The sequence below is a fragment of the Melanerpes formicivorus genome, unplaced genomic scaffold, assembly GCF_026170545.1.
Source record: "Melanerpes formicivorus ecotype bairdi unplaced genomic scaffold, bMelFor1.0.p_v2 SCAF_82, whole genome shotgun sequence".
Lineage (NCBI taxonomy): Eukaryota > Metazoa > Chordata > Aves > Piciformes > Picidae > Melanerpes > Melanerpes formicivorus.
Genome location: NW_027142434.1, coordinates 970,844 through 998,524, shown reverse-complemented (window position 1 = coordinate 998,524; position 27,681 = coordinate 970,844). Strand labels below are relative to the sequence as shown.

Genomic DNA, 27,681 nt, shown 5'->3' with positions numbered 1-27,681 from the left:
CAGCCTGGAGAGGAGAAGGCTGCAGGGAGACCTTAGAGCAGCTTTCCAGTACAAGAAGGCTGCAGAGGGACTGTTCCCAAAGGCCTGCAGGGACAGGACCAGGGACAATGGCTTGAAATTAGAGCAGATTTAGACTAGATGTGAGGAACAAGGTCTGCACCATGAAGGTGCTGGAACACTGCAGCAGGTTGCCCAGGGAGGTGGTTGAGGTCCAGTCCCTGGAGATATTCAAGGTGAGGCTGGGCAGGGCCCTGGGCAGCCTGACCTGGTGAGGATGTCCCTGCTGAGTGCAGGGGTTGGACTGGATGAGCTTTGGAGCTCCCTTCCAAACCAAACTATTCTGTGACTCTAAATATGTGAAGTCTTTCTCCTTTAAGATTGGATTTGCAGCTGCCCAGAATTTATGTTCTTATTTTGGCCAGTTCCAAACCCAGCTCCTGAATTACTTTCAGCCTGTCTGAGGGCTGATCATCTGCTGAGCACAACAGCAGCATGAGCTGATGGTGGTGGCAGACAGAGAGATGTGAGTCTCCAGCAGCAGCAGGCCCTCTGCTGGAGCAAGTGCTGAGCTGTGGCCTGGGTTGTGCTTTCCTGGGCCAGGGGCTGGCAGCAGGAGGAGGCATCCAGCTGCAGAACTCTGAGAAAGCCAATTGTGGGTGCAGCAAGGAGGGCAGGGCTGTGAATGGGAGACCTGTCACTGGCAGCAGGATGGAGCTGTGACTGTTCTCAGACACACCTAGCTTCATTCTGAAGAGGGGACCCCAGTTAACTGACCCCAAACATCTTATCTGCAGCTCCCCAGGCCACCCTGCTGCTTCTTTCACAGTACCTGGTCCAACATCAATGCTCTGATTGCCCTGCACCAAAACCTGCTGACCATGAACACCAGCAGGGCAGACAGCTCCCTCCTTCAGCAGCCCCTGTGCCTGCTGCCCAGCACTGATGGTTCTAAGGTGTTTATTCTTGGAGCAAACAGAAAGGTAGGAAATGAAAGTTGGGGCTGTGCAGCCTGGAGAGGAGAAGGCTCCAGGGAGGCCTCAGAGCAGCCTTGCAGGACCTGAAGGGCTCCAACAGAGCTGGGGAGGGACTTGGGCCAAGGGCTGGGAGTGCCAGGCTGAGGAACAATGGCTTTGAGCTGGGAGAGGGGAGACTGAGAGTGGAGAGGAGGAAGAAGTTCTTGGCAGTGAGGGTGGGGAGAGACTGTGGCTGCCTCCTCCCTGGAGGTGTCCAAGGCCAGGCTGGATGAGGCCTGGAGCAAGCTGTGCTGGGGGGAGGTGTCCCTGCCCATGGCAGGGGGTTGGAGCTGGATGCTCTGGAAGGTCCCTTCCAAGCCAACCCATTCTGTGACTGTGAAATCCATCCCCATGCCCAAAGCTGTGCCCCCTGCCCTGGCAAGCTGCAGGTTACCTTCAGCAGGGGGGTCTGGCTGAGCAGGCAGGGCAGGGCATAGAGCTGCCTGACGAAGAGCCGCAGCTCCGTCACCGTCAGCTGGTTCTGGCACTTCCCTCCTCCGGAGCGGTACCTGCAACGACACAGCTCAGCTGGGGGCAGCACAGGAGGGGAGGAACAGCCTCCCCTCCTCAAACAGCTGCTTCTGCAAGCCAGGCTTCAGCCACAGTTAACAGAATGCTAAAAGCACCCAGGCAGCCCAGGGCTTCCCCAGCCGGGCAGCCAGGCTGGCTCCAGCAGCCTCACATCACAGGGGGCTCTGGAACAGCTCCTCGGCCCTGCAAGGGCAGCACTGCTGATCAGGCACTGAAACGAAGCTCTGTTCCAGAACACAAAGCAATTGTGGATGAGCCATTCAGCTCTGTTGCAAGAGCTATTGTAGTGAGCTCTCCCCATGCCCACAGCTCTAGAGGACAAATCCCAGCCCTGAATGGGTTTTCCATTTGCAGCTCCTGTAGGCACTTCTGAACAATCCTCTCTGGGCTGAACTCATCATTTCCATTTGCAGCTGGCTGCTGTGGCTCCCACCAGTGGCTTAGAAGTGTTAACAAATGGGCCAATGCTAAAGCCCTCTCTAAACTCAAGCCAATACCAACTAGGTCTGAGAAGCCCAAAGAGCAAAGGCAAGAAGTCTCTTCCAGGGCTGGCTCCAACCTAACCCACAAACAAAAGAGGCATCCAACCCCCCCAGCAGGACGTGCAGCAGGCCTGGAATGGGAGCACTGCACAACAAAGCCTCATTTGCCATTCTGTGTTAAACACAGGCATTTGGAAAGGGTATGCAGAGATCACCTTGGGAGTTCCAAAGCCCACAGGAAACTGAGCCAGGAAATCCATTCCAGGGCCTAGGAACAGCAGCAGCTGGGGTCTGGGCTGCAGGGTTTCCCTGGGATTGGTGGAAGTTCTGCAGCATCTCCCAGGAGAAGGCCCCAGTTGAATAAGTGACTCAAGATCTTTGTCCACACACACAAAGCCAAACTCCAAGGTGGTTTTGATAACCAGAAATGACATCAGCCTGCAAAAAGGCACAGCCAGAGCAGCCCAGCTCCAGCCACAGAGCCCTCTGCACTCTACCAAGTGCCTCACAAGCTCCCTGAGCTCCTGCAGGAGACTCCAAGAAGGAGAAAGCATTTCCTGAGAGCTGAAGCAGGGAAGGGCTGGACAGTGAGGAAATCCCTGCGTGCTTGCTCTGCTGTCACACTGCTCCCTGCAGTGCCAGGGAGGAGTCCTCTGGCCCCAGAGAGCCATCAGACCAATCCTCCAAGCAGCAGCTGTTGGGACTCTGGAATCACCCATCCCAGAAAGAACCACAGGAGCCAGGGAAGTGCAGCCCTCCTGCTGCTGCCACAGAGATGGTGAGCAAGAGTCACAGGGTTTACCCTCAGTACTTATCTTCTCTTTTGGTCTTTTCTCCCCATCAGCTGCTGTGTGCTCTCCACAGGAGGAGATCCTGAGTGTCACCAACTACCATGACTAACAGGGATGAACTTCTGTACCTCACTCCTTTACAGTGAGGGTGCTGGAGTGGAACATCTCCCTGTGAGCACAGCTGAGGCAGCTGAGCTTGGAGCTTGGAGCAGAGCAGCCTGAGGGCTGTCCTCAGTGCTGGGGATAAAGCTGTGCAGGGCTGGAGCCAGGCTCTGCTCAGGGATGGCCAAGCACAGCACAAGGGGCACTGGGGGCAAGCTGGAGCAGAGCAGCTGCCAGGGGAACAGGAGGGGAAACTTTGTCCCTGGGAGGCTGCTGGAGCCTGGAGCAGGCTGCCCAGAGAGGTTGTGGAGTCTCCTCTGGAGCCTTTCCAGCCCCCCCTGGATGTGTTCTGTGTGCCCTGCCCTGGGTGCCCTGCCCTGGCAGGGGCTGGGACTGGATGGGCTCCAGAGGTCCCTTCCAGCCCCTCACACTCTCTGATTCTGGGAAGTTTCCAGGGGAGTCAACCTCCTGCAGAACTCTTCCAAGCTCAGGATCAGGACAAATGCTGAGTCCATAAAAGCATGAACCCAACTCTGAGCAGAATCCTCACTCCTAACAACAGCTGGCAGCTGGTGTGGTGAGGGCTGCTCAGGTAAGTGCTAAGAGCAGAAAGGACTCTTGGAAGAGCTCATCTGGCACAGAGCAGTTGGGAAGGGCCTGGCTGCTGCTCCAGGTTCACCCTCAGGAGGCCTGAGCAAACAGCAAGGATGGAAGAACACAGGTTGGGGATGCCAGAACGAGAAGAGAGGGCTCACAAATAAGTGAAGGCAGAGATGGGGAGGGGCCAAGGCCTTCAATAGCAGTGCCATGAGTCTGCTCTGGAAGGGACCTGTCTGGCAGGGGCTGTGTCTGTTGGGGGTTTCCATCTCCTGTCATATTTCACATCACTGACAGAAGCTTCACCCTCTTGTGTTTGCAAGACAGTGGAGGTGAATTCTCAGCAAGGCCTAGCTGCAAAGCACAGCTGATGGAATCCTGTCTCAACAGCAGCTGAACCTCCTACTCCCAAAGTCCTTCCGAGTCAGCCTTGAAGGCACTGCAAGCACACAGGGAGTGAGAAGCTGCAAGGTTCCTGCTGAGGACAGCACACAGCTGCACCAGCACCCAGAGCAGCTGCCCTGACAAGCAGCAGGCTGTCCACAGCAGCAGCAGCACAGGTCAAAACTGTCCAGATGGGACAAGGAGGAGCAGTTCTCCTGAAGCACTTCACACCATTAAGGTGACTGCTCAAGTCCAACACTGTCCTCCAGGACTTTCCTAGCAGGCTCTTCCCACCAGGCCAGATGCAGCCATGGTAAGGCTGGGTGGAGCACTGCAGCAGCAGCAGCACTGCAGCAGCAGCAGCACCTGCAGCAGCAGCAGCACTGCAGCAGCAGCAGCACCTGCAGCAGCAGCAGCACCTGCAGCAGGAGGTGGTCATCTGTGATCCCTGAGAGGAAGCTCAGCACAGAGTCCCAGCCAGACTGAGGCAGTGAGGAGATCTGACCTGGCACTTCTGGATCTTCTGACTCAACCCATTCCAGACACAGAGGGACCAGGCAGCCAAGCACCCAGCTCTTAAAGAAGGCTTTACCCAGACCTGGCCCTGCCTTCAAACTCTGTGAGCAAAGCTCCTGGCTAGAAGATTTAACAGGAGAGCTGCCAAAGCAAGGGCCAGCACCACTCAGAGCACTGGTTGCATGCAGTGCTCCCATCACAGAGTTTCTCTGCGTGGAAGAGACCTCAGAGATCATCCAGCCCAATCCTCCACCCAGCACTGCAGGCTCAGCACCAAACCATGGCCCTCAGCACCAGGGCCACAGCTGCTTGAACACACCCAGGGATGGTGACTGCAGCACTGCCCTGGGCAGCCTCTGCCAGTGTCTGAAATCCCTTCCAGGGCAGAAGTATTTCCTAGCATCCAGCCTGAGCCTCCCCTGGGGCAGCTTGGAAACATTTGCTCTGCTCCTCTCCCTTGCCACCAATGAGCAGGGGCTGCCCCCTCCTTGCTCCAACCTCCCTGCAGGGAGCTGCAGAGAGCAGTGAGGCCTCCCTCAGCCTCCTCTTCTCCAGCCTGAACACCCCCAGCTCCCTCACAGCTCAGCTGCTCCAAGCCCCTCTCCAGCCTCCTTGCCCTTCTCTGGAAGTGCTCCAGCCCCTCAAAGTCTCTCCTGGAGTGGGAGGCCCAGAACTGGACTCAGTACTTGAGATCTGGCCTCCCCAGTACTGAGCCCAGGGGACAGCCCTCCCTGTCCCTGCAGCCACAGTGGCTGACCCAAGCCAGGCTGCCATTGGCCTCCTTGGTCACCAAGGCACTGCTGGCTCATGGTCAGTGACTGCCAACCACCACCCCCAGGTCCCTCTCTAAGCTGCAGCTTTCCAACCACACATCCCCAGGTCTGTAGCTCCCCATGGGGTTGTTGTGACTCAGATGCAGGACCTGACCCTTGGCCCATGGCTCTCACCTGTCCAGATCCCCCTGCAAAGCTTCCCTACCCCCATGCAGATGGACACAGCCACCAGCAGACTTACTGAGGGTTACTTACTCAATCACTTACTCACTCAATCTCCTCATCCACATCATTCATGCAGACACTAAAGGGAACAGGCTCCACTGCTGAACCCTGGGGAGCTCCAGGACCTAAGACACTTAATTTCCCCTCAAGGACAAGTGGTCTGGGAGCTTTGTGGTGCTGGGTGCTGCTCTGTCTGGAAATCCCACACCACCTTCCCTTTCAGGGATCTTTAGAATGAACTTACAGACCAGCTGCCAAACAGAGGAGGCAGAGACTGAAAGCTCAGGTAATAATAACAAGCCAGGTTGGAAGAGACCTTCCAGATCATCCTGTCCAACCCATCCACCAGACCAACCCACCTCAACAACTACACCATGTGCAGGCAGCAGGGGTGAATGGCCCTGCAGGAGAGGCCTCTCCTCTCCATTTGCAAGTCCCACAGAACACCCCTGGCACCTCCCTGCCCACTGGCACCTCTCCTCGGTGCCCAGCCGCCTTTACCTGGTCTGCCTCTTGCCGTTGAGGAGCTGCTGTGCCACCGAGGCGCATTTGTCCGCGTCCTGCGTCACCAGCCGGAGGTGCCGCAGCAGGTCGTTGTCTGGGAACTTCTTCACTTCTGATTCCTCTATCAAAGCCTTGAAGCTGATGAGACCTTTGGGGGAAGAGCCCAGGTTAAAAGCCTCCCTTTGCTGAGGCTGAATAACAATGCTTTCAGTCTGTCTCTGTCTCAACTTCAGCTCTGTCTGGTGGCACAGGGATCTCCAGACTCCTCCCAGGGGCAGGCAGAATCTCTGGGACTGCAGCAGCTAAAGAGTGCCTCGAAACCAGGGAGTTACCTACAAGCTCTTCTGCTTGGTACCACAGTCTCACAGTACAACTAAGGCTGGAAATGACCTCGAGGATCATCAAGTCCAATCTATCAACACAGACCTCATGACTAAACCCTGGCACCAAGTGCCACATCCAATCCTCTCCTGAACACCTCCAGGGTGTTCACCTCCACCACCTCCCTGGGCAGCACATTCCAAAGACAAATGACTCTCTCAGTGAAGAACTTTCTCCTCACCTTGAGTCTAAACCTCCCCTGGCACAGCTTGACACTGTGTCCTCTTGTTCTGGTGCTGGTTGCCTGGGAGAAGAGACCAACCCCCACCTGGCTACAACCTCCCTGCAGGGAGTTGCAGAGGGCAATGAGGTCTCCCCTGAGCCTCCTCTTCTGCAGGCTAAGCAACCCCAGCTCCTTCAGCCTCTCCTCCCAGGGCTGTGTTCAAGGCCTCTCCCCAGCCTTGTTGCCCTGCCCTGGGCAGCTGGGGGCTCAGAGCTGGGACACAACTCACTCTTTTTGTTGTTGATCTTGGCCTCCAGAGCCTCGCTGACGGCGGCAGCCCACTCGTTGTAGGACTCAGCGCGCAGCTTCAGCGCAGCCATCATGGGGTAGAGCTCCTCCAGGCTGTAGCGGAACCTGCAAGCACCACAGGGCACCGCTGGGCACAGGGTGGCAACGCTGGGCACAGGGCAGCGCCGGGAATGGGGCAGCAGCAGCGCCACAGGGCAGTGCTGGGCACGGGGCAGCGGCACCCAGGGCAGCGCCGGGAATGGGGGCAGCAGCGCCACAGGGCAGCACCAGGCACAGGGCAGCAGTGGCTGAGAGCTGCACAGTGCTCCAGGGGCTCCCTGAACAGCTCACACTGGGGGGGGTACAGAGCTCCTTTCTTCTAGGGGGAAAAGGAGGGGGGGAAAAGGAGGGGGGGAAAAGGAGGGGGGGAAAAGGAGGGGGGGGAAAAGGAGGGGGGGGAAAAGGAGGGGGGGGAAAAGGAGGGGGGGAAAAGGAGGGGGGGAAAAGGAGGGGGGGGAAAAGGAGGGGGGGAAAAGGAGGGGGGGAAAAGGAGGGGGGGGAAAAGGAGGGGGGGAAAAGGAGGGGGGGAAAAGGAGGGGGGGAAAAGGAGGGGGGGAAAAGGAGGGGGGGAAAAGGAGGGGGGGAAAAGGAGGGGGGGAAAAGGAGGGGGGGAAAAGGAGGGGGGGAAAAGGAGGGGGGGAAAAGGAGGGGGGGAAAAGGAGGGGGGGAAAAGGAGGGGGAAAAAGCTCCTACTGGTCTCCCTGGGCTGCCCAGGGGTTGCTTCTGGCTGCTGAGCTGCACACACACAATACCTCCTGCACACACTTAAGGCATTTCACACCTCTAGAGTTTTAGCTTACCTTCTGTAAACACAACTCTCACTTTGCTCCTGAGTTCTGGGCTTGCTTTTGCTTGGTTGGGCTTTAATGTACTGAGGGTAACTCCCAATTAGCTGGGGGGTCATTTCAAGCCACTCTGATAATTAAGGCCTAGAGCCAGGCTGTTTTCCTCCTGAGACAACTGCAGTGCTGCTTCCAACAGCACTTCAGTGCTACAGCTGAAGCCACTGTGGCACTGTCTCAGGGAAGCTACACTCATCTGGGACAAAGATGTCAGAAGAGGAGAGGGAAGATGACAACAGGAAGGGAAGGTAATGGAAGCAGAACAATGGCTGCCTGGCAAGGCCTGGATGTGAGGGAGGATGACCTGGGTGTTAGACATAACAAAGCCAAATTAACTCAGGCAGCAATCCTTGCCACTGTAGGGCAAGAAGGGCTGGTGCTGATCAAGAGTCTTTGTATGCCAGCACCAAAAAGGGATCTGGGGGCACTGTACTTGCAAGAGGCAAACAGAGTCCTGAGCCTGGCACCGCTGGCAGAGCAGAGGAGGCACCAAACCAAACCGCAGCGCCTCCACGGCACCCCCCCAGAACACAGGGCTTTGGCTCTCCCAAGCTTACCCCAGTTTGTATTTGTAAGTGGGACAGGAGCAGAGGTCCTCCACGTGGTACAAGCAGACCAGCAGCCCAGGCTTGCAGGGGCAGTAGACAGCAGACATGAAGCAGGTGGTTTTACACTTCACACACTGCCGCTCGTCGTCGGGCAGCAGCTCGAAGGCCACCCGCTCCGAGTCGGTCACTCCCTGCGGGAGAGGGGGGACAGCACTGCAAGGTCTGGGGCAGAGAGGGTTGTTCCAAGCTAAAACATCAGCAGCTGAATTTATCAAAGGAAAGAAGTCAGAAATCAGAGGTAAACCCCAGGCAGGCAGAAAGCTGCACTCAGGAACAGTCATCTGTGGCTGTGCTGCCTCCATCAGCGCCAGAAGAGCTCTGACTTGAGGAGAGGCAGCAAGGGGAAAGGGCAGCTGCTGAAACTAGATGCACCATGAACAACTCCTCACCCAGGTGGTCCTTTGAAACCAACAGTGCTGCTCAGGAGGCTTCTGTGTAGAGCTCTCAGTTATTGAATCACAGAAGGGAAGGGGTTGGAAGTGACCTCTGGAGATCACCCAGTCCAACCCCCCTGCACGAGCAGGGGCACCCAGGGCAGGGCACACAGGAACACATCCAGGTGGGGTTTGAGTATCTCCAGAGGAGACTCCACAACCTCTCTCTGGGAAGCCTGTTCCAGTGCTTTGCCACCTTCACAGTGACAAAGTGTGTTCAAACTTATGTTCATTACCTCTTGTCCTGTCCTGGGACCACTGAGCAGAGCCTGGCCCCATCCTCCTGACACCCACCCTGACTGACAAGATTCCCCTTCAGCCTCCTCTTCTCCAGGCTACCTAGCCCTAGCTCTCAGCCTCTCCTCATGTGAGAGATGTCCCAGTCCCCTCAGCATCTCAGTAGCCCTGCACTGGACTCTCTTCAGTAGTTCTTTGTCCTTCCTGAGCTGCAGTGCCCAGAACTGGATACAGTACTGCAGGTGAGGTCTCACCAAGAGAGTGCCTGAGAGGAGGGTGTAACAAGGAGGGCAGCCTCCTCTCCTTGTGTCAAGCAATGGGACCAGAGGAAATGGTTCCAAGCTGCACCAGGGCAGGAGAAGAGGAGGCTGAGGGAGACCTCCTTGCTCTCTACAGCTCCCTGAAGGGAGGTTGGAGTGAGGAGGGGGCAGCCTCTGCTCCTTGGTGGCAAGGGACAGGAGCAGAGCAAATGGTTCCAAGCTGCTCCAGGGGAGGTTCAGGCTGGACATGAGGAAATATTTCTGCACTGGAAGGGATCTCAGCCATTGGCAGAGGCTGCCCAGGGCAGTGCTGCAGTCACCATCCCCGGGGGGGGGTTCAAGCAGCTGTGGTGCTGAGGGCCATGGTTTGGTGCTGAGCCTGCAGTGCTGGGTGGAGGGTTGGGCTGGATGATCTCTGAGGTCTCTTCCAACCAGATGTTTGCTGTGACTCTGGGGAGAAGAACCTCCTTTGACCTCCTGGCCACACTCCTCTTAATGCACCCCAGGCTGTCACTGACCTTCTTGGCTGGGAGGGCACAGTGCCAGGTGGTGGCGCCCCCCTTGCTGTACCTGAGAACAGGCCCCAGGCCCCAGGCCGGGCTCCCCCTGCCGTGACTTACCAGCTTATCCACCTTCTCCCGCAGCCTCTTCTCCTCCTCAATCATGATGGCCATGTCCTTCTGGACCGTGGAAGCCACCACCACATCCAGGACATCTGCCTTGGAAGCCATCTTGCAGATCATCTCATCGTGGGAGAAGACGCAGTAGCGGTTCAGCAGGCGGTAATGCTCCACGCACTGGCGGCCCAGGGGCAGCTGCAGGGGAGAGCAGAGCAGGAGTTCCCCTGGAGATGACACTGCAGCAGCTGCTGGCCAAAGCCCACCCCAGGGAGGGAGCAGGACAGCTCCTCCTGACAGCAGAGCTCGTCGTTCAGAGCCCAGACCCTGAGCTGCTCAGAGCTGTCAGGGAGGACACTGAGGAGCTGGGGTCAAGGTGTGGCACCTGGGAGAGACCACCAGGAAGGGCTGACTCCATGAAGCACTACAGGCCCCAGCCTACCCCAGGGAGAGCAAACAGCTCCTCATGAGCTGGGCAGGCTACTTGTAGCTTGATTTTAAGGCTGTCAGTGACCAGGCACACAGCAATGCTGGAACATGGGGTCAGGTGTGAGGGCCCAGAGTGAACCTTGTGGGAAGCCAAAAGGAAAACCAAACCCAAACCAACCAATGTGCAAAGAGCACAGAGAGCTTCCTGCACTTTCAGTCATCTCCCACTTGCCAGTGATGCTTTTTCCACGTTTTAGATGGGCTGTGTTTACAAATAGCCCAGGCCTGGGGGTGGGGAAAGGAGAACTCCTAGGAGGAGCAATCTGGAGTGTGAGTAGCTTCAAAGGGTCTTCCAGGGCCCAAGCAACTCTGTGTGGCTGAGATCTGCTGGCAAGGAGAGATCATTGCCTGCAGCTTTGGAGCAACCATCCTTCACCTGCTTTTGTCTAGAAGAAGGCAAAGGACACTGAGCTCCTGGAACCCACCAGGACTCCTGTGTGCCTGTCTGGCTTCAATGAGCTCATTCCCAGAGCACTGCTCTGTACTGCTCTGCACACCCTGCTGGAGCATGGAGATGTTCAGTTCCCTTCTCTTCTAGGGAGGGTTCTCTTCCCTAAAGCCTACAGCAGCACCTCTGTTACCCAAGAGGCTGTACTCACACTGGATGCAATTCTGCTTCTCAGCCTCTCCCTCAGGAGGACTCTCAGAGTCTTTAACTGCTCCTCCTGGGTGCTCAGTGTCACTGATTCAGTCACACAGCTACAGCAGAAGAGAAGTCTGAGCTGGCTTTGCTTTTTAGCTTACAAAGCACCTGGTAGAGAACTCCCAGTGCAAGGAGCAGACAAAGTTCTTTCCAGCTCCTGACAATCTGGAGGGAATCTGGGGACACAGAAGGAGCAGCTTCCAGCAGCTGTGGTGCTTCCCATACCCCAGCCATGCACAGGACCCTGCCTGCCTCCTGCAGCAGAGCATGCACCAGCCCTAACCTATGGCTTCAAACCAGCGCCTTGGAAGCAGACAAGGCCACAGCCCCCTGCATGAGGGACAGACCCTCAGCACATTATGCTTCCAGGACCAGGCTCCTTCTGATCTGTGGACTGGATTTGTGCATCAGCAGTAAATGAGAGCTGCCCAGCAGCTAGGAACAGCTTTGGAACTGAATGTGAATGAACAGCTGGGTTTGGAGCTTACCCAATCAACTGTGCAGAAGTTCACAGCTTCAGCAAAATTGAACCCCTGATTGAAGCCACTGTGGTAAGCCCTGGGGAAGGTGATGACAAACTCCCCAGCACACTGGTTGGTTCGATACACCTAGGAGAGGAGACAGACAGGCATTAGGTCAAAGCTGAGCAGACCTGGGGCTGTGAAGAGAAAATGGATTTCCAGCTCCCAGAAACTCCTGTGAGGACTTTGGAGAACTCCAAAACAAAGCCCTAGAAAGCAAAGGGCTTTCACTCAGCCATGCCCACCCCCTAAGCCAGCCTCAGGCAGCTGCCTGTGCCTCCTGCACACTTCCATGGGGGAAGCACAGGCAAGGCTCTGCTCAGTGTGCAGCTGGAGGGGAAGAGCAATTGGGAATCTGCTCCAAAGTTCATCCTGCTGCAAAGCTGCTGCTGCCACGCAGGCAGCACGGAGCAGGCAGCTCTGCCTGCACCTTTCCATTCAGGAGCCTCTCAAAGCACAAAGGGCACCACCAATTTTGCTGCTTTTTGCAGACTTCCTTTAAAGCCCCCAGGTCAGCTAGCCAAAAGCTAATGAGGTTGTAAAGGGACATAATTCCCATGAGGAATCCAGCACGGAGCATGATGGAAACTGATGGAGAAATGCTTTTAAATCCCTAAGAACTTAGCCAGGGAAAATAAGAGGATGTGGATGACAAATAATGGAGGAATGGGCTTTGCCAAAACAACTGGTGTCTGATCAGGCAGACACAGGAAGAGCTCCTGCCAGTGCCTCAAAGGTGGAGACTAAGCTTCCCATCTGAGCTCCTGAAGCAGGCATGGGCTAAGGTGACCTCCAGAGAAGAGTTTGCCAAGCACTTCCAAAAGCAAGGATCCCATTGCCCCTCTCCTCACACTGGCACATTACACTGGACAAGGAAGAGACAACACACAGGGAAACTACCACAGCATCTCTGCAATAAAAGAGGTTTCCATTAGCAGCTTTGCAGCAGAGGTCAGTGCAAATGCCAGGGGGTGGCTGGGGGGAGGTAGCACAGGAGTCCAACGACATACAGGCACTCCGTGGGCCATCAAAGTATTCGGGTTCATTATGGTGACAAGTTGGTGCAAGAGATCTGGCTGAGATTCAAAGAGCTCTGGAGCAAGCTTCTTCATTACATCCTCCAGCTGTTCAGCTGCATACCCTGGGGCTCCATACCAGGTTTTAGGCTCCCCCCTGCAAGATTATTAAAAACAGTTACATGTAAGCAGTCTGCTCAGTCACACCTCCAGCCTCCTGCCTGCACACCCGCTGCCCAAGGCAGGCTCCAGCACCAGGGAGGAGTGCAGGCATTGCCTGGCTGCCTGCCTCCTCCCATGCCACACAGCTCCCTCCTCCAGCACCAAGCTTTTAACTGCCTACACTTCTCAGCACAAAACTTAAGAGTATTATGAGAGGGGGGGGGGGGGGGAAAAAGAGCCTGAAGAAGTCCTCAGGGAAGTTCTGCTGATTCCAGCACAGCCTCGAAGGTGAGCTGTTTGTCTCTCCCCCTCCACACAGACCCTTGGATCTAACAGCCAAAGGCAGCCCCTGCTCTCTCAATGCCACAAAAGCAACTTATCCTGAGCAGGAATCAAACTTCTACATTGTGCAGAAGACATCAAGAAAAAAAGTAAATGAATCCATATCCAGGAGAGGAACAAAGAGCTCTCAGCAACAGCTTGACCCAGTGCAAGGCAGCTGGGCAGATGAGGGCTCAGCAGAGGCTGCTGCAGGGGGCCATGAAGCTGCACCATCACTGCAGCACAGAGCTGCAGATGCCTGCCAACCCCTGCTGAAGAGCAAGGGGAGAAAAGGCCTTCAGAAAAGAAGGGAAGAGGCAAAGCTCCTTCCCCCAAGACTCCTGAAGAGCTGGCAGAGTAAAGCTGTCCCAAGAGAGTTCACTTTCCCCACAGATCATGAAGCAGTTGGGAGGACTCCAAAAGCAAAGAGCAGGAGCAGTCCAGGGGCACATCCCACAGCCCTCATCCCTAGGAGCTTACCCTGTGCCCCAGCAGCACCTCTGTCATGGGGAAGAGGACAGCCAGGGGAGGGTCTGTGGCTGGGCAGCTACCCTGCTGCCCCAAGGAGCAGCACAAGTGGTCACTAAGCAGTGCTAAGTGACTGGGCAGCCTTGGGCCTGGCCTGCAACCATTCCATGGGGACCAGCCACAGAGGCAGCTACAAACTGCCCCATGTCCTGACCCAGCCCCAGGCCAGTCAGGAGCTCTGCTCCTTGGTGTGTGCCAGTGCCAAGGAGTGGAAGCAGTGGACTTGGGCCAGGATGCTGCTACCAGGGGCCTGTGGAGTTCAGGAGAGCAGCCAGGGAGAGAGCCACAGATCCAGGGGGTGTGCTCAGGGGTCAGCCTTGGGGAGGCAGAAAGCTGCAGGGAGGGATGAAGGTGACAGCTCCACACCTGACAGAGCCACACTCCTGCCTTCAGAAGTGATGGAGATCTTCCTCTGAGCAGGACTGGCATCTTTAGAGGCCAAAGTGTTTGCTTTCCCCCTTTCACTGTTTCAAGAGCAGACAGAACCTAGAGGCATGCAGGAGAGCCTCTGGAAGGTCTGCTGCTGGAGCCTGCTTCACTTGGGACTCTGCTCAGAATACTCTGCCAGGACACAAAGCTCCTTCCAGGCACAGCCCTGGAGCTGGCCATGCCAACCCTGGTTGGTTACAAGAGCAACTCCCTTCTGAGGTCTTCTCAGAGTATGCAGCCCTGCCTCTGCAGCAGCAGGTCATGCAGCCTGGCTCCTCTGGCTCAGAGCAACAGCAGCCTCAACTACACACTGCTCCTGAACAGGCTAAACCCAGGCTCAAACCTCTAAGGGGACAGGAAAGAGAGGAGAAGAGCTGCACATGAAAAGGAAAGGCTTCAAGAGTTGGCTTGGGGGTGGAGAAGCAAACTGAAAGCATGAAGGGCAACTTCCCCAGGGGGCTGGGAGGCTCTGCACACCTCTGGGCCCTGTCCTGGGGGCACCTGTGGGCACTGTCCAGCTCTGCACACCTCTGGGCCCTGTCCTGGGGGCACTCTCCAGCTCTGCACACCTCTGGGCCCTATCCCTGGGGGCACCTGTGGGCACTGTCCAGCTCTGCACACCTCTGGGCCCTGTCCCTGGGAGCACTGTCCAGCTCTGCACACCTCTGGGCACTGTCCCTGGGGGCACTGTCCAGCTCTGCACACCTGTAGGCACTGTCCCTGGGGGCACTTCCACACCCTCTGGCCTTGCAGACACCTTAGTGCAAGCCAGGACAGGTCCCAGGGCAGAGGATGCCATTGTAACAGCAGTGAGGGAGCTCTCCTAGCAGAGATGTTGCTATTGCAAACCAGACAGCCCTCCTCTCCTCTCCAGATTTCTCAGCCTGACTGAAGCCCCAGACAAACCAAAAGGCAAAGAGGAGGCAGCTCCTTCCCAGCTCCTTTGTACAGTGCTGATCCTGGTCCCTCATTGCCTTCAGCTCACTCCAACATTGGTTTGGATCACGCCAAGCACCCAGGAAGAAGGTGAATGAAGCTGTTGCCTGCTCAGGCTGGGCTGCAGCTGCTATTTCAAGGAGCAACAATTGAACAACCAGCACAGAGCTGCTCCTGCACAGCTGCTGGGATGGCATTTGCCCCTTTTGCTGAGCATCTGTGTGCACAAGGCAAGGCAAAGAGCTTGCCAGGCTTCAGGAGGAGGGGCAGGAATGACTCTATAGCAAAGCTGCTGTGAGGTGAGGAGCTGGAGAAGTTCAATCTGCTCAGAACATCAGGGGGATGGCAAAGGTCTGTCCTGACTGCAGCTGAGAAGAGCTTGCTGGATGAGAGGATTTATGGCAGAATGATCTAACAGACAAAAAAAGATGCAGGGCCCTGAGATTGTTAGTTGAAGCTGGATGGTGTTCAAACAAAGCCTGCATGGGTTTTAGTTTCACACTGAGCAGGACCAGACACTGGATGGAGTCTGCTGCAGCTCTCATGGATTTGGAGCACTGGGAATGGATGTCTCTTTCCAAAACATGACCTCTTGGGCCCAAGGCAAATCAGTGCCCCCTGGAGCTAAGGACCCCCCAGGTTACCTGTCTGAACTCCAGGAGTCTGCTCTGACTCCACTCATTAAAGAGGGGGAGGGAGGGATGGAAGGGAGATTGCTTCTCAGGCTGGGTGTGCTCCCCCAACTCACCAATGCAGATAGTTAATGGAATAGCTCCAGTGGTCCTCTATGTGCCAACAGAAGGAGGAGAAGCACATCCCCACATACAGCCAGGGCAGCTTCATCCCACAGATGTCTGCAGTGATGTGAGCAAGCACAGACTGCTCCATCACAGGCATGTTGTTCAAATTCCAGCCACTGTCAAGGTACTCCTGAGAATGGAACAGAGCAGTCACAGCCTCATGGAACAGGAGGTGAACCAAGCCAGCACAAACCCTGCACTGCCTGCCCCCTGCACAGCTCTCAGCTGAAAGGAGAACTGCTTGGGGTTTGGCTTGGAAGTTACTCATTAATTCCCAGGACAAACCTCTGGCCATCAATGTCTGAGCACAGCAAGCTTGATTCATCCAAGCCTCTGGAGCACTTCTCCCCAGGTACTGTGCCAGACACCCAGAGCAGGCACTCTGCAAACCATTGCTGTGCACTGAAGCAAAGAGCTGCAACACAGACTCCACAGTCAGCCAGGCAGGACCTACCTCTTCATCTGCTCTGACTTTGAACTTCCCACCCCTGACTGGGAAGCCACTGCCAAATTCCTTGGAAGCAATATCAGCTCCATACTCTACTGTCACATCCTCTTCAATGGTGCTGACAAGTCTCCAGAACTCTTTCTCAACCAGCTCAGTGGGGACCATCTGGAGGTGCAGAGGAGAGAAAGGACACAGATAAAGCTCATGTGCATAGAAACTGCCCCAGGAGGAACCTCCAACCAGCTGAAACATTGCCCTGCTCCACAATCATTTCACCAAGAGGGGAAAAAAATGCAGCAGATAAAAGTTTCCACCCAGGACACAACCCCAGAATGTCAGGAAGGGAGCTCTGGAGATCACCCAGGCCAAGCCCCTGCCAGTGCAGATCACCCAGGGCAGGGCACACAGAACACACCCAGGTGGGTTTGCAATGTCTCCAGAGAAGGAGACTTCACCATTCCCCTGGGCAGCCTGCTCCAGGCTCTGGCACCCTCACAGTGAGAACTTCCTCTGCCTCAGCTTCCACCACTGCCCCTGGTGCTGGCATTGGGCATCCCCCAGCAGAGCCTGGCCCCAGCCTCTGGGCATCACCCTGCACAGCAATGGGGTCACCCTCAGGCTCCTCTCCAAGCTCCAGAGCCCTCAGCTGCCTCAGGCTCTCCTCACAGGAGATGTTCCACTGCCTGCAGCAGCTCCATGGCTCTGGGCTGGACTCTCTCAAGCAGTTCCCTGAGGTCCTTCTTGACCTGAGGGGCTCAGAACTGGACTCAATATTCCAGACATGGCCTCAGCAGGGCAGAGCAGAGGGGCAGGAGAACCTCTCTGACCTACTCACCACAGCCCTTCTAACCCAGCCAGGCTGCCCTTGGCCTGCTTGGCCACCAGAGCACATTGCTGGCTCATGGCCAACCTCCCACCCACCAGCACCCCCAGGTCCTTTTCCCCTTTCACTGCTCCCCAACAGCTCAGTCCCCAACCTATCCTGGTCCAGATGCTCTTTAGCCCAGGTCATTGATGAATATATTGAATAGTGCTGGTCCCAGAGCTGACCCCTGAGGGACTCCAGCAGACACAGGCCTCCAACTGGACTCTGTCCCACTGACCACAGCTCTGGCCATGCTGCTGCTTTGCTCTTTTCAGAGAAGGCTGACAGAGCATTCTCTTTCTACCAGGTACCACTCATGAAGAGAAAATACCAAAGCAACCCCCCCAAGAGGCTGGTGGAACAAGAGCCCATGACACCAGCAGGCCCAAGGAGTCACTGACACCCAGGGGAACCTCTGCTTTGGGATCTCACTCCATCAGCACCAGAATTCTCCCCTGCCTCTCAAAAGTCACTAAGCAAGAAAAAAAACCCAAAACAACAAAGAACTGCAGCTGATGGCACCAGGCTCACAGGAGGGTAGGGGCTGGAAGGGACCTCGGGAGAGCTTCCAGTCCAAGCCCCTGCCAGAGCAGGAGCATAGAATCCAGCACAGGGCACACAGAACACATCCAGACAGGGCTGGAAAGGTCCAGAGCAGGAGACTCCACAACCTCTCTGGGCAGCCTGCTGCAGGCCTCTGGGAGCCTCACAGTGTAGAAGTTCCTCCTCCTGCTGAGCTGGAACCTCCTGTGCTGCAGTTTCCATCCACTGCTCCTCGTCTGTCCCAGGGCACAGTGAGCAGAGGCTGTCTCTGTCCCTGTCCCTCCCTTCCTGACCCCCAGCCCTCAGCTGTCGATAGACACTGATCAGCTCCCTCCCAGCCTTCTCCCCGAGTGCAGAGCCCCATGCTGCAGCAGCTGGACCTACATGCACTGGCATGTTGAAGTAGTCTGACTTGAAGGCGTCGGCCATCTCCCCGAAGGTGCGCAGGGTGTAGTCCCTCGCCGCTTGCTCAAAGCCAAATGCTTCTTGAGGCTTGTTACACTCCTGCAGTGGGAAAGACTCAGAGCTTCAAAGGATGTTTGGCTTGGAAGAGACCTTAAAAGATCATCCAGTTTCAGCCCCCCTGCCAGAGCCAGGGCCACCTCGCCCTAGAGCAGGCTGCTCGAGGTCCCATCCAGCCTGGGGACAGCCACAGCCTCCCTGGGCAACCTCCTCCCAGGCCTCCCCAGCCTCACTACCAAGAATTTCTTCCTGATCTCCAGTCTAAACCTGCCCTCCTCAAGCCTGAGATCCTTATTCCTGTCAGGTATATTCTGTCAGCCTGCTCAGGTGTTACACTGCTGGGCTGCTGTCACAGCAGGCAGGACACCTGACCAACAACTGCCCTGAGTCACAGGGGTCAGGGGAAGAATCTGCTCTGCCTCGTTCACCAAGTCCCAGTCCTGATTTGAGAGTTGATTCACACCTCTGCAGATCTGGGTGGCTGCTTCCTCCTTCCCCCAGCAGAGCTAAGCCCCTGAAGTGCTGAGCTCTGTCAGTTTTGGTGGAGGTCTCCCTCACCTGGTGAGACTCCAACCTGACATACAGAGGGGAGATGCCCACTAAACCCCACTGCACTGACTACAGGCACAGCAAGCTCTGGCTCCCCACTTGGTGCAGGCTCCCTTCCCCTCTCTCAGCTTCTCTCACAACCTGATGAATATTCTGCCTCGGATCAAGGTACAGAAATATCAACCCCAGACACGAGCCCAAATGCTCACAAACCCCCTCAGGCTGCCTTGCCTGTGTCAGCTTACCTGAGCCAAGCACTGGGGACACCTCCAGTCCCCTTTGGGAACATCGTGGAGGGGAGGGATGAGGCAGAAGGTGTGGTAGCTGTCGTCGCAGCCGTCGCACAGCAGCAGGCGGTCCTCGTCGTTGCCACTGCCACACAGCAGACACACATAGAGATCCACCTGGGACAGACAGCCCAGAGTGGGCATCACAGCCACAGCACGGGAGGGGCTGGAAGGGACCTCTGCAGATCAGCCAGTCCAACCCCCCTGCCAGAGCAGGGGCACCCAGGAACACATTCAGGGAGGGTTCAGTATCTCCAGAGGAGACTCCACAGCCACCCCGGGCAGCCTGCTCCAGGCTCTGGCAGCCTCACACTGAAAAGCTATTCCCATGGATCTCCCACTCTCAGGTGGCTGGCTGTAGGTGTGGATTAAACCAAAGAACACTTCTGGGGTTAGGAAGGACCCAAGGAGTGGCATGGGCAGGAAGAACCATAGGATCACAGAACAGTTTGGGCTGGAAGGGACCTGCAAAACTCATCCAGGCCAACCCCCTGCACTCAGCAGGGACATCCTCCACTGGAGCAGGCTGCCCAGAGCCCTGTCCAGCCTCACCTGGGATAGCTCCAGGGATGGAGCCTCAACCCCCTCCCTGGGCAACCTGTTGCAGTGCTGCAGCACCCTCATGGCCAAGAGCTTGTTCCTGATATCCAATCTCAATCTGCTCTGCTCTGGTTTGAAGCCACTGCCTCTGGTCCTGTCCCTGCAGTCCTTTGGGAACAGCCTCTCTCCACCATTCTTGTAGCCCCCTTCAGGTACTGGAAGGTCACTGTTAGGTCTCCCTGAATCTCAGCACCAGCTCCTCAGAAGTGAGACCAAGTCCCATGGCCTTCAGCCTGGGGTGAGTGGTGGTGTGTGGAGAGCTGGGGCAGGAACGGGCTTGGTATTTTAGGAAGCATTTGAGCAACAGTTTCCAAGGCAGTGCTGAAACTGTGGAGGAAGTGGCAGGTCTGCTGGGCACCAGGTGCCAAGCTTGGCCACAAAGAGCAATAGGCAGAGAGATGACTTCAGTTTGGACTCTTCTTACCAACTGCTTATTTTGAGACTGTGCCTTGAGAGCAGGAGACAAGTTACAAGACACTGAACTCCTCTTACTCTCAGCTTTGCAGCAGCATGAAGCTTCACAAGCACAGCAACTGCTCTGTCTCCCCCAGAGGGTGACAGGAAGACCCCAGGGGTCCCAGCCAGGCAGGACAGAGCCATGGCAGCTGCAAGGCCTGGGAAGCAGCAGCAGCAGCAGCAGCAGCAGCAGCAGCAGGTTGTACTCACAGCATTTGTTGGCTTCTTGGCTCGGACTTTGGATTTGTCTCTCTCTGGCTCCCCTGCATGTTCTTTCTTCTCAGCAAGTTTCACTGTGCTCTGCAGCTCCTTTTCTGCTGTAACAGGAAAAATCCATCACATGGAGTTGTTACAAAAGGCTTTGCTGTTTGGCATTTGTTGTTCCTTGGTAGGCTGCCTTGCCCCAGGCTCCTTGCTGCATGGCTCTGCACCCTTGTTCATGCCTGCTTCAGCTAAAGGCAAGACTGGAAGCCCTGCAATGCCCTCAGAGCCCTGCATCAGAAACACCAAGCCAGCAATGGCTACTGCTGTCCACACCTGAGAGGGTATCTGAAACCCCACTGAAAGGAGATTCTGCTCTCCTCATAAGCTAAGGCTTTGTTTCCATGTGGTGGTGGCAAAGTGCTTGGACTCCTCCACTGACTGCACAGCAGCACGGCACATGGAGGCATGAAACAAGACCACAGCTTCCTCTGATCATCCTCACCCTGCAGCTTCCTGTAGTGGGAGCTTCCATGAGCCCCTAGGAGAGGTGAGCATGAAGCAAAGGTGGCCTGACAGAGGAGCAGCTCCTCTGCATTCTTCCACTCCTACCCCATCTGAGCAAATCCCTCCCCTAGGCTTCACTCCTGCCATGACACAAAACCCCCTAAACCAGCCAACCAAGCCCTCAGAGCTAACCTGCTCCCCCTCCAAACAACAACAAAGGGCAACACCTCCCCCCAGCCTATCCAACAGAGCATGGAGAATGCCAGGGCTCTGCTGCTGAGGGCAAGGGGACAATGAACACAGAATGTCAGGGCTTGGAAGGGGCCTTGAAAAGATTAAGTCCAACCCCCCTGCCAGAGCAGGATCACCCAGGGCAGGGCACACAGAACACATCCAGACAGGGCTGGAAAGGCTCCAGTGAAGGAGACTCCACAACCTCTCTGGGCAGCCTGCTCCAGGCCTCCAGCAGCCTCACACCAAAGGAGTGTCTCCTCGTGTCCAGGTGGAACCTCCTGGGTTCCAGGCTGTACTCATTCTTCCTTGCCCTGTCACTGGGCACCACTGGACAGGGCCTGGCACCTCCATCCTGACCCCCACCCCTCAGATATTGATAGACATTGATCAGATTCCCTCCAGGGCTTCTCTTCTCCAGACTAAACAGCCCCAGGGCTCTCAGCCTTTGCTCATCACAGACATCCCAGTCCCTCCAGCACCCTTGCTGCTCTCTGTCTGACTCTCTCCAGCAGGTCTCTGTCTCTCTTGACTTGGGGAGCCCCAAACTGGACACAGTATTTCAGGTGTGGCCTCACCAGGGCAGAGCAGAGGGGGAGGAGAACCTCCCTAGACCTAGATCCAGCACTGTCAAGTCTGTCACTAGAGGAGGGCCACTGAGATGGGCTCAGGGCTCCACAGGACAAAAGGCAGGTTAAGAAAGCAGAAACCTGCAGCTGAAATGCCCTCCTGCAAGGAGAGCCAAGCACTGAAAGCACAGAGCACAACATCCCAAGGGCAGAAGGCCACCTGCACAATTAGCTCCAAGTCAGTAACAACGACCAGAAAGATTCTTTTAACCTCTTTTGGATGGCTCCAAGTGCTGAGCTCAGAGGAAGCTCCTAGCAGGGAGCAGAAATGGCACTCAGCTGCTGCTCCACTCCCCACACTCAGCTGCTGCTCCACTCCCCACACTCAGCTGCTGCTCCACTCCCCACACTCAGCTGCTGCTCTGCTCCCCACTTGCCACTCACCACTGTCAGCCTTGGGGGGGGCACAGCCCATCCTGCGCCGCAGGTTGTGAGTTCTGCCCTCTGGAGTCTCAGAGTCACTTCTGAGGTTGGTTGCCTTCAAGAAAAGGAAAACAAAATCAGGAATGACCTTAGCAGGGAGACTTTGGTGGCACAGCTCCACGTGGCACAGGGCTCTCTGCCAGCTGCTCTCAGGCCACTTGCCTGCAGAGCCTCCAACCACTTGGACTCCATCTGGCCTCTGCCTGCAGTGCTGCAGGGAAGGCTGCAGACCCTAGGAGATCCACCTGCATCACCCCTGCCCCCCTCAGAGCTGCTCTGGCTCTGAAAAGGGGAGAAAGCTGACTGTGCCCAGCTCTGGGAGTCCTGACCAGAGAGGGACTATTGAGATCCAAACCATTCTCTGCAAGTCCCTGCTGCTCAGCCAGCTTGGGTGGCAGAACCACAGCATGGCAGGGACTGGAAGGGACCTCTGGAGATCACCCAGCCCAGCCCCTGCCAGAGCAGGGCACCCAGGGCAGGGCACCCAGAACACATCCAGGGGGGGCTGGAAAGGCTCCAGAGGAGACTCCACAACCTCTCTGGGCAGCCTGCTCCAGGCTCCAGCAGCCTCCCAGGGACAAAGTTTCTCCTCCTGCTCCCCTGGCAGCTGCTCTGCTCCAGCTTGCCCCCAGTGCCCCTTGTGCTGTGCTTGGCCATCCCTGAGCAGAGCCTGGCTCCAGCCCTGCACAGCTTTATCCCCAGCCCTGAGGGCAGCCCTCAGGCTGCTCTGCTCCCAGCTCCCAGCCCTCAGCTGCCTCAGCTGTGCTCACAGGGAGATGTTCCACTGCCTGCAGCAGCTCTGGGGCTCTATGCCAGACTCTCAAACAGTTCCCTGAACTCCTTCTTGAACTGAGGGCCAGGACTTGGCACCATATGGCAGATGTGGCCTCAGCAGGGCAGAGCAAAGGAGCAGGAGAACCTCTTTGACCTACTCACTGCAGCCCTTCTAATGCACCCCAGAGCAGAGGGGGAGAACCCCTCCAAGATTTAAAATACAGATTCCAACCCTCTCAAGAGCTGAGAGAAGCACAGGGAGAAGAGAACAACTTTGCCTTTCAAATGAAAACCCACTCTTTCTTCAGCCACTCTGATTAAAGCCAAGAGAGGACTGCAGGGGTTCTGAGAACAAGCTGATGTGAGACCCCAGCACTCCACTGAGGCAAAACAGAGGTCTTCAAACTTGTAAGCTGGCTTGTTGCAGGCAAGGCAGGCAGGTGGAAATCAGATAAAGCTTTGGGGACTTCATTTAAGCTCAGAGAACCATTTCATACTCACAATGACTAAGGCTAAAGAGGCAACCTGCCCTTCTGAAAGGCTTCTATGCCATTCTTTGACACAGCTCAGGAAGAGCTGACAGGGGAACAAGGGAGAGAGATTTGACATGAAAGCCTGCAAAGCCTGTGCCACTGACACCTCAGTTTGAGCTCAGCTTCAGGGGAACTTGATGAGGAGCAAAGCAGCAGCAAGGAACTTTGGGCTATCAGAGATCCTCTGCAGAAGCTCCTAAGCAGGAGCTCACTGGGCAGCTTTCAACACAAGCTGGCTCCCAGGCAATTCTCCCCTTCCCTCTCTGAAGTTTTCACACTGTGGCAAGACAATTCTCAGCTGTCCCTGTGCCCAGACAGGATTCTCCAAGGTTGCCTTTTCTAAGCCTAGTTTCTCAAGGGAGCTCACAGAGGCCAGGCCACTACCAACCCCTCCCTGAAGCCCAGGCAGAGGGACTTGGCCAGGCTCTGGCCCGGTGCATCCTCAGCTGTATGAGGGGCTGGGGGTGGCTCCTGTTCTCTTTGGGGTTTTCTGTGGGCTCAGCTGGTTGCTTGGTTTCAGTCTGCACAGGGGTTCTGACATTCCCTTCACTCTGTGTGTTCTCTTTGCCCAGGGTACTGCTTCCATGAGACAGGCAGAGGTTGTACTGCTTGAGACTTGCAAACAGAATGCTGTTTGTTATACTTAGTGATAGTGAACTGGGGTCAGCCTGCACTCAGGCAATGCAGTATCAGACACCTCTGCCTCCCCTGAGTGTGTCTGGATTCTGTGCTTAAGCCTCACAAGGGCAGCCTTTTTTCTCAGCCCAAGCCCTTTCATCACTTCATCTCACTTTCACTTCCTCAGCACTGCTCTGGTCTCTACCTCTACCCTTTTCTCCATCAAACAGCTAAGTCCTCCTCATTTCAAAACCAGCCTGCAGCTCTCACTGCCCTTCTCTAATTATGAACACCTTCTCCTAAGCATTTACTCACCAGGCAGGACAGCAAGGCCAAACTGCTTGTGTCTCACAGCTGCCAGCTAACCCTCATCCCACAGGCTGCACTGTTTGCTGGCAAGAATCATTTCCAGCACCTCCCTTCAGTTCACTTCCTGAAAGGTTTGCAGTAGGTGGTTTAAAGCAGCCTTGAGATGCAGGAAATGTCAAGCCAGTGAACATGAGAGTAACTCAGGTGTTACACACTGGCAAGCCCTGGCATACCTCCCGACAGCAAAGTCATTAACCAAACACTGCTGCTCTGCAAGCAGAAGAGTGCACAAACCACCTGCTTGTAGCTTCAGTGTAAAGTGCATTTAATCAGCTTGCCTGGCTTTGCACTGCACCGGGGCAGAAACATCACAGCAACACAGCTCAGCTGTTGCAAGTTATTGTCTTCAAACACTGCAGATGCTTGATAAGGGAATCAGCCCCAGCTGCTCTGCTCGGCCCCGGCCGCTCCCCCAGTTCCTGCTGCTCCACTCGGCCCCTGCTGCTCTGCTCCCGGGCCACTCCACTCCCCCCAGCCCTGGCTGCTCAGCTCGGCCCCAGCCACTCTGCTCCCCCAGCCCCTGCTGCTCAACTCGGCCCCAGCCACTCTGCTCCCCCAGCCCCTGCTGCTCAACTCGGCCCCAGCCACTCCACTCCCCCCAGCCCTGGCTGCTCAGCTCGGCCCCAGCCACTCTGCTCCCCCAGCCCCTGCTGCTCAGCTCGGCCCCAGCCACTCTGCTCCCCCAGCCCCGACTGCTCAGCTCGGCCCCAGCCACTCTGCTCCCCCAGCCCCTGCTGCTCAGCTCGGCCCCAGCCACTCTGCTCCCCCAGCCCCGGCTGCTCCACTCGGCCTTGGTTCTCTCTCTGTTTTCTTAACCAAGCATTTTGTTGCCACAACAATTCGGTTCTTGGCCTCCCCAAGGAAAGTGCTGGGAGGGTAGCTTTGTGTTTTGGCTAACCAGGAGCAGTTAGCAGGGACAAAAGGCTGCACTGGGCCGTGTCACCCAACACCACGGTCAGAGGAGCAGCTGCCGGCTCAGGGTGTTTGCCCTGCTGCTCCCCTTTCAAGGAGAGGTGAGAACCAGCACCTCCCAACCACAGGCAGATGCTGCAAGTGGAAAGCTTCAGGCCAAGCTGCTGAGGTTTTGTCACAATGATGAAGCTGCTGGTGGCTGGCTATCGGAGTGGAAAAGCTTCAGAAAACCTTAATTGTAACTTATTAACTAGGAACAGCTCCAGGCAGAACTTGCAACAGCTAAGCTGAACTGCTCAGCAGTACCAAAGGCCAAGCCTAGAACCACTGGAGTTAACAGAGGGTCTGAAACTGAAACAGCAACCTGGACTGGGAAGGAAGAGGCAACCATGACCTTCCCAACTCATGATGTCATCACTAATAAATCCATCTCCTGGGAGTGAGCCTCCTCTGCTCTTCATCTGCTCTAACAAAAGAAAGTAAACTCTCTGCAGGCAGAGCCTGGGGAGGCTGAAATCAGAGCACTGCAGTTGTCCAGCAACATGCCTCAAAGATGGCTGCACAGGAGAGCTCTGCACAGAGCCAGGCAAGGCTCTGCTTAGCCAGAGACATCTGATTTCTGAAGCACATGTTAGACAAACCCTCTCTGGCTGTGCCCAACCACACTGACTTGATGCTGGGCAAGCTTTCCCTTACATTGCATGGGGAAAGTGTCTCAAATTGATTGGACTTCATAAACCCACAAAGAAGGGGTTGAGTTGGAAGGGATCTTAAAGCTCAGCTAGTGCCAACCCCCTGCCATGGGCAGGGACACCTCCCACCAGCACAGGCTGCTCCAGGCCTCATCCAGCCTGGCCCTGAACACCTCCAGGCAGGGCACAGCCACAGCCTCCCTGGGCAGCCTGTGCCAGGCTCTCCCCAGCCTCACTCTCAACAATTTCTTCCTCCTCTCCACTCTCAGTCTCCCCTCTCCCAGCTCAAATCCATTGTCCCTCATCCTGACACTCCCAGCCCTTGTCCAAAGTCCCTCCCCAGCTCTCCTGGAGCCCCTTCAAGTACTGCAAGGCTGCTCTGAGGTCTCCCTGGAGTCTTCTCTTCAAGCTGAACAGCCCCAGCTCTCCCAGCCTGTCTCCATAGGGGAGATTCTCCAGCCTCTGACCATCTTTTGTGCCCTCCTCTGGACCCACTCCAACAGCTCCACGTCCCTGTGCTGGGGGCCCCAGAACTGGAAGTAGTGCTGCAGGTGGAGACTCAGCAGAGCAGAGGGGCAGAATCCCCTCTCTGCCCTGCTGCTCTCCCTGCTTTGGATGAAGCCCAGGACATACTTGGCTTCTGGGCTGCCAAAGGACATTGCTGGCTCACACTGAGTTTTTCAGCTCATGAAAGCCTCACAGAAACCTCCCAGGACCTGTGCAGAACAACTGCTGTCAGTCTGGGTCTGCTCTGAGGGAATGACAGAGATCAAAGTTGCTGAAGACAAACTTCATTCCTAGCATCTGCCACCTGTACTTTCACCTCAGCCCCACACTATTTCTAGCCCTGCTACAGCCATGAGAGCAGCCACTCCCAGCTCCCAGCCCCAGTGGAAGAGCCTCTCAGCCCTCCAGCCCCCACCAACACCCTTCAGGCCCCGCACAGCCCTGCCCGCATTCGCCATGGTTTAGGTGTCCACAAACACTCCAGCAGCTTTCACAAGGCAAAGAAAAAGTTCAGCAGCTCCTTGCTGTGCTCAGCCATCAGTGAGCAGATCAGAATGGCATCTGGCCTGGCAGCTGCTGGGGCAGCAGGGCAGCAGGGGCAGGTCCTCACCTCCGCTCGCAGGCGCTTGGCTCGCCGCGCCGGGGGGCAGCTCTCGGAGGGCTGCACCGACTGCCGCTGGGGAATGTCGTGGGGCTTGTACTCCTTGTCCTTGGTGTCACTGCTGAGGTCTGGCTTCTGCAAGCACTGAAGAGACACAGGTGGATTACTTCACGTCTTTGTTTCAGGGAGTGAGACAGATGCTCTCTAGCCCTCCCCGAAGGAGCTGAAGACAAAGGCTCCCCGGAGGAGCGGAAGCCATTGGGAGTTTAAATGGAAGTTAGTCCTCGCTGCAGGGAGCAGCACAGAGCACAAAATACACAACCCCACAGTCCACCTTGGCCATGGTTCTCCAAGAACCTCCTCAGGCCAAAGCTCTCTGCAGCTTCCCTCCAAACCAGGCCATAAGCCCAGGCCTCCATGCCCCCTCCCCACCATGCCTCTCTCCGCCCCCCTGTACCAAACCCGCAGCTGAGAATGAGCCAAAGGCTGCAGCCAGGCTGCAACCCTCCTCCACACAGCACAGAGGTGGTCTGCACCATGAAGGGGAGGGTGAGGGAGAAGGAGGGGAACCAGCTTGTGCTGTTCCCTTATAAAGATGAGATGCAGGCACTCTGCCACACTCTTCCTGCTGCAGGCCAGGATGCCCTTGGCCTTCTTGGCCACCTGGGCACACTGCTGGCTCATGTTCAGCTCCTGCCAACCACTACCCCCAGGTCCCTCTCTGCCTGGCTGCTCTCACTCTGTCCCCAGCCTGTAGCTCTGCCTGGGGCTGTTGTGGCCAAAGTGCAGCCCCTGGCACTGGGACTTGTTGAATGCCATCC

At 56.3% G+C, this 27,681-nt stretch overlaps 1 protein-coding gene across 2 annotated transcripts in view; it reads right to left on the bottom strand.

Moving 5' to 3' along the window:
• Positions 1 to 27,681, bottom strand: part of KDM5B (lysine demethylase 5B) — a 78,018-nt gene that overhangs the window by 22,928 nt on the left and 27,409 nt on the right. Inside the window, exons 5-18 of one of the 2 annotated variants that reach the window (XM_068164718.1) lie at positions 26,870 to 27,004; positions 21,816 to 21,909; positions 20,074 to 20,180; positions 18,766 to 18,924; positions 17,894 to 18,013; positions 16,108 to 16,266; positions 15,602 to 15,783; positions 12,472 to 12,634; positions 11,429 to 11,548; positions 9,812 to 10,006; positions 8,210 to 8,391; positions 6,752 to 6,876; positions 5,916 to 6,066; positions 1,408 to 1,522 (exon numbers count right to left, since the gene is read on the bottom strand). In XM_068164718.1, coding sequence (XP_068020819.1) covers positions 1,408 to 1,522; positions 5,916 to 6,066; positions 6,752 to 6,876; positions 8,210 to 8,391; positions 9,812 to 10,006; positions 11,429 to 11,548; positions 12,472 to 12,634; positions 15,602 to 15,783; positions 16,108 to 16,266; positions 17,894 to 18,013; positions 18,766 to 18,924; positions 20,074 to 20,180; positions 21,816 to 21,909; positions 26,870 to 27,004 — 2,007 coding nt within the window. The remainder of the gene's footprint in view (positions 1 to 1,407; positions 1,523 to 5,915; positions 6,067 to 6,751; positions 6,877 to 8,209; positions 8,392 to 9,811; positions 10,007 to 11,428; positions 11,549 to 12,471; positions 12,635 to 15,601; positions 15,784 to 16,107; positions 16,267 to 17,893; positions 18,014 to 18,765; positions 18,925 to 20,073; positions 20,181 to 21,815; positions 21,910 to 26,869; positions 27,005 to 27,681) is intronic. The other variant, XM_068164719.1, reaches the window with a different exon arrangement.